Genomic DNA, 6,248 nt, shown 5'->3' on the forward strand with positions numbered 1-6,248 from the left:
CCTGGGCCTTGTGTAGCGGGAGCGGCTGAGGGCAGAGTCCAGGAGGGCCTGGCTGCGGGGGAATGAAGCCTCCGCCTTCTCAGGCAGAAGCCTTTAAATACGGGCTGAGGCCCGGGACTCAGGGGTGTAGCGCGTGGCAGCCTGAGGGAGGGGCGTGCGCCGAGAGGGAGCTCAGACGGAGCTGGGCGCGGGTGGAGAAGCTGCGGCAGCGCGGCCCGTAGGAAGGTGCTGTCCGAACGATCGGGATAAGAGCGGTCCCTGCGCTTGCTGCTGGGAAGTGGGTAAGCGCCGCTCCCAGGCTGGCCCCGCCGCCCGTGCAGGATGATCCAGATCTGGGCGGGATGTGGAGGGAGCGGGGCTGGGGTGTGCGCTGCTCCGGGTTGCTCGCTGCGCTGGGTCCCGGGCTTCCCGACTCACGACCTTCGTCTCTTCGGGCTTTAGGGCGGGAACCGCATTTTGGAACTGCTGTCCTGGGGATGGGGTAGCCTGGGCTTCTTATTCAAGACTCGTGAGTCTTCTAGCCCCTTCTCTTTCTGCTTTTACCCACTTTCCTGACTTGGATGAGATTTCCCTGCCGCCTCCAAAGCCGAACCCCCACCACAGGAAGCGGTTCTCCCGTTGGGGACCACATTTTGGCCGCAGAGTCGTAGTCTTTTGTTTGTGTTTAAGAGTCTGCTCACCTGAGGGGCTCCTGCTTTTCTCATGCCGCCTCTCTTAAGAAACCAAATAGAAACGAAGCCAGAAAGCCCTCTCGAGAGCAAAATCCTGAGACTATCGTGATATCTATCTGGGATGTCCTGGAATCCATTGTTGGACCCTCACACCATAGAATTGCTCTGTTTGATGTCGGGGAAGGCCTTTCCTGGGTGCCTCGGGAGACCATGTTTGTGTGAGATCTTGAAAAATTATACGTCCTATAAATATACAGGAAGATAACTTAGTAGGGTTATGAATTCTAGTATGGAGAAAAGAGGGGGTCGCTGGTAGGGATCTATTCATGGGCATACAGAGCGGTAGCTGTCTATCGACAGTCCTCAAAGACACAGTGAGCCTTTGATTTTCTTCAAATCCCCTAAGAAATGGAGAACAGTAGTCTTTCTTCAGGGGGATTCTGGAAATCAAAGAGCTGACTGTCTGCTCTGAGATGTGCTTGTTAGTGGCCAGGATCCAGTTTAAGGTAAGGGGTAGACAACCCTGGTTGAAAAGATCTCATTTCTTCTCCCATTGCTGTACTCCTTTTTCTAACAAAATCTGTTAACTGGATAAGCATAATCCATCTTCCTTCTTGTTTACTTCCACAGCTTTACATGATAACCCTTAGACATAAAATTAATACCGGCTTTCTTACTGATTAAATATTTTTCTCTATTCAGGCATCTTTTACTGTTTAATTTCTAGAAATGATTAAAATGTGTGAAGCTGATGTATCCAACTGTAATGCCTATCGTTAGCTCCTGGGTACCTATGCAAAGTATGCTGTAGAGAGCTGGGGCTAGAAGGATTATTTTCTGTTTAGATTGTAGTAGGGCATTTGTTATTTGTTAGTGACCCCTTCTGGGTTGGAATGTTTATTTGAATTTATGAAATTTTACATGAAGAGTAGTTTTGGAATGGTTTGGTTTGTTGTGGCTCTCCCAAAATACAGAGGTAAAAACTCATTTCAAAATAACCCATTTAATAAGGAGACGTTCCCACGTCTCTGACAGCAGAATAAGAGTGCCAGAGGGTACATAAAAGTAGAAATAGAAAATGGGGCTGGGCACATTGGCTTACACCTGTAATCCCAGCACTTTGGAAAATGGGGCTGGGCACGTTGGCTTACACCTGTAATCCCAGCACTTTGGGAGGCTGAGGTGGGTGGATCACCTGAGATCAGGAGTTCGAGACCAGCCTGGCCAATATGGTGAAACCCCATTTCTACTAAAAATATAAAAACTAGCCAGGCATGGTGGTGGGTGGCTGTAATCCCAGCTACTCAGGAGACTGAGGCAGGAGAATTGCTTGAACCCAAGAGACGGAGGTTGCAGTGAGCCAACACGGTGCCACTGCACTCCAGCCTTGTGACAGAGTGAGACTCCGTCTCAAAAAAAAAGAGAAAATGGAATTGGAAGACATCTGTGTCATGCAAGATGTGTCACTAACACTATGTCAAACTCCATGTTAAAGCTTATTGAAGATTTTATTGAAACTTCCAAGTGACCATTTATTTGGACTTGCACAGATCATACATCAGCCTCTTCATTGATTTTCCCGTTGTCATCTATAAGCCTTATTTCATGGGAAATAGCAAGGCGAGAATACCCCAAATAAAGCTTGTGTAAAACACATCCAGTTCTATGATACAGGTGCACCGGCCATTAGTAGTCTACCCCAGCTGATGTATGTAAAGCAAGTTGAAATGTGGTCTCACAATCAAGGCAGATAAGAAGTAACTCCGGGGAAACATGCTGAAGTTCTTTAGGTAACTCAGGAAAAGAACTTGGCCAGGTGCGATGGCTCGCGCCTGTAATCCCAGCACTTTGGGAGGCTGAGGCAGGTGGATCAGCTGAGGTCAGGAGCTTGAGACCAGCCTGGCCAACCCCATCTCTACCAAAAAATACAAAAATTAGCTGGGCATAGTGGCGGACACCTGTAGTCCCAGTTACTTGGGAGGCTAGGTGGGAGAATCGATTGAACCTGGGAGGCAGAGGCTGCAGTGAGCCCAGCTTGTGCCATTGCACTCCAGCCTGGGCAACAGAGTGAGACCTTGTGTCAAAAAAAAAAAAAAAAACAAAACCTGATAGTATTCTGGTCAATTACTGCAAAAATACTATGATCGGCAATCTGAACTAAAGCTGTTTACACAGAAGTCTTCATCTCAAAAAGAGAGGCCTGTGTGGAGAGTTACTTATTCATTCAATTAATATTCATTGAGAGGCTGCTATTCTAGGAGTCAAGGATACAGCAGGGAGCAGCAGCAAATCACTGTTAGCCTTGTTGTGCCTTATTAAACTTTGAACTCCTTAAGTCCAGGAACTAGAACGAGTAGACACTGATTCTCATTTAATAAATATGTTAGCAGAACCTGTCCTAGTTGAGATTAAGGGTAAAGCCTGCCCTAATAACTTTTGGGCTAGGAGATTAAATGATAACCCTAAAAGATCCTCTGGTCCAACATTACTTTGAGATTCTACTTTTTAGGTATTCTAGATATACTGGGTTTAATTAAGTGAAAAAAACCAGGTGTTAATAGTATGTATGGTATTCTATTGCATTTAGAAAGACAAAATTATTAGAATATATGTATATGTACTTGTAGCTGGGAGGATGTACAAGAAAACGGGTTGCTTGTGTGGAAGCAAAGTAGGGGATAGCAAAGTAGATAAGGAAGGGGTTGGAGTGAAATTTCTCATGTATACCTTGTTACAACAGATTTAATTTTGAACCATATGAACGTTATCTACTCAGAATAAACCTTTTTTTTTTGGAGATGGAGTTTCATGCTTGTTGCCCAGGCTGGAGTGCAACATGGCACGATCTCAGCTTACTGCAACCTCTGCCTCCTGGGTTCAAGCGATTCTCCTGCCTCAACCTCCCAAGTAGCTGGCATTACAGGCAGGTGCCACCATGCCGCGCTAATTTTGTATTTTTAGTGGATTACAGGCATGTAGCTGGGATTACAGGCATGAGCCACCGTGCCCGGCCAGAATAAATAATTTTTAAAAATTTATTTCATATGGCTAAGAATACTGCTTTATTTAATTGAATCATACGATTCAAAATTCTGTCCATTTTTACTGTTTTACCAAAATTCTATTTCTTTTAATCGTTTTTTAAAAGTCATGAGGGGCCTGGCACAGTGGCCTGTGCCTGTCATCGTAACACTTTGTGAGGCTGAGGCAGGCAGATTGCTTGAGCTCAGGAGTTCCAGACCAGCCTGGGCTACATGGCAAAGCGCTTCTCTACTAAAAATACAAAAATTAACCTGGTGTGGTGGCGTGCACCTGTAGTCCCAGCTACTTGGCGGGCTGAGGCACGAGAATCACTTAAACCCAGGAGGTGGAGGTTGTAATAAGCCGAGATGATGCCACTGCACTCCAACCTGTGTGACAAAGTGAGATTCTGTCTCAAAAAAAATAAATACCAGGGTGGCTCATGCCTGTAATCCCAGTACTTTTGGAGGCTGAGGCGGGCAGATCACGAGGTCAAGAAATCGAGACCATCCTGACCAACATGGTGAAACCCCATCTCTACAAAAAATACAAAAATTAGCTGGGCGTGGTAGCGTGTGCCTGTAGTCCCAGCTACTTGGTAGGCTGAGGCAGGAGAATCGCTTGAACCCAGGAGACGGAGGTTGCAGTGAGCCGAGATCACATCATTGTACTCTAGCCTGGCTACAGAGTAAGACTCTGTCTCATTAAAAAAAAAGGAAAAAAAGTCATGAGGGATTAGACTCCATGAGTTGATATCTGTACCACTAAAGATCAATGTACAAGCCAGATTAGTGGTTTATTAACACAGGCTACAAACAGTCCAGGATACTTACATGGATTAGTCAGCTCATTTTCTTCTAGTAGGGAAATCTATCCAGAGAACCAAATGAAAATTTAGAATATTGTTTAATACAGATTCAAACCAAAAGGAATTGGATAATCTTAATTATATGATTTGTCTTTTTTCATAATAGGGATATTCTTCTTGCCAGGCATTCAGATTAGGCCAGCCTTCCAGAGTGCATTCTCTGATCCATACAGGAGTATACTAAAAAATTCTTAAACTCTGTGATTACCATTTTCCTTTTCTTTGGAATCTGAATGGATTAGATTAGATGATGTCTGAGGTATTGGTAAAGCAAAACCATTCTTTGCTTCTAAGAATTTGATCAGTTTGACAGTTCTCCTTGTAACAGATAAATGAGCATAGTTATGTATAAATCAGTTCCTTGCCATGTTGATTAGTGTGAATCAGTTCACCTAATGCTTTTGAAAATCTATCAAAATCTGTGTAATCCACTTTTCTGCTGGCACTGGAAAGAAAAAAAATCTGCGTAACAGCTTTGGTAATTACAGAAATTACATTTTCTTTAACCACCTTATGGTTTCTGATTAAAGTTGAAATGGAGTTTAAGATTATTGCCTAGTACCTAAAAGTAAACTTTGAAAGCCAAAGTAGTGTGTAGGGCATATAATCTCAGAGGCCAATTCTGGACTATGGAACTAATCTTATTCCATATCATCGTAATCTAAACCTGTTATAAACACATCTTTGTACACTAGCATTTATTTAAGCAAGAATTGTACAATTATGTTCATCCTGGAACATTCTGTCAGCAGTCAAGGTTGTCCTAGTGTATTATTAGCCCTAAGGAATGTTTTGCTTTGATTCTTTACTTTCTAAATATTGGGTCATTATAATCTTTGTGGCTCCCTTTCAGTAATATCAGTTACTGTAATTATTTCCATATGTTTCATGCTAGTGCAACTGAGAACAGGCTAGGTCATCCAATTGGAATGTTATTTTTTAAATCACTATTTTCATAATTCCTCAGAGTGAATCTAGGAAATCTTTCCAGATATCTGTCACCTTGACAGTTTTTATAAAGTAATGAATGTACAATATGATTTCTTTAAATTTTCTGTTTTCAATACTAGAACAGTCTTACTTTTTTCCTTCTAGTACAATCATGTTTGAAATTAAGAAGATCTGTTGCATCGGTGCAGGCTATGTTGGAGGACCCACCTGTAGTGTCATTGCTCATATGTGTCCTGAAATCAGGGTAACGGTTGTTGATGTCAATGAATCAAGAATCAATGCATGGAATTCTCCTACACTTCCTATTTATGAGGTAAGCTTATTAAACAACTGTTTTTATGCTCTTTGATTTTTTACTGTCTTTATTAAATAATTTATATGCACTATTAATATAAAATCTATAACTGCAACTGATAAGAAATTAAATGAAAAAAATCTGGATACAAAACATATGGACATTAAAACACATTACTTTGGGTAATGTGGGTAGGAAAAATGACCAGAAAGAAGTCTATCAGAATGGTTGTATTAGTGCAGTGAGATTATGGCCAATTTTTTCTCTTCCCTGTTTTCATTTTTTTTTTTTTTTTTTTTTTTGAGACAGAGTCTCGCTCTGCCGCCCAGGCTGGAGTGCAGTGGCCGGATCTCAGCTCACAGCAACACCCACCTCACAGGTTCAAGCAATTCTCCTGCCTCAGCCTCCTGAGTAGCTGGGATTACAGGAGTGCACCACCACA

General features: G+C 42.7%; 1 protein-coding gene across 1 annotated transcript in view; it reads left to right on the plus strand.

Annotated features, from left to right (window-relative positions):
* The window catches only part of UGDH (UDP-glucose 6-dehydrogenase), a 31,976-nt gene continuing 25,728 nt past the window's right edge, over positions 1-6,248 (plus strand). Inside the window, exons 1-2 of the mRNA XM_011949149.1 lie at positions 1-281; positions 5,656-5,824. Coding sequence (XP_011804539.1) covers positions 5,663-5,824 — 162 coding nt within the window. The 5' untranslated portion in view covers positions 1-281; positions 5,656-5,662. The remainder of the gene's footprint in view (positions 282-5,655; positions 5,825-6,248) is intronic.

Source organism: Colobus angolensis, unplaced genomic scaffold, assembly GCF_000951035.1.
Source record: "Colobus angolensis palliatus isolate OR3802 unplaced genomic scaffold, Cang.pa_1.0 Scaffold29, whole genome shotgun sequence".
NCBI lineage: Eukaryota > Metazoa > Chordata > Mammalia > Primates > Cercopithecidae > Colobus > Colobus angolensis.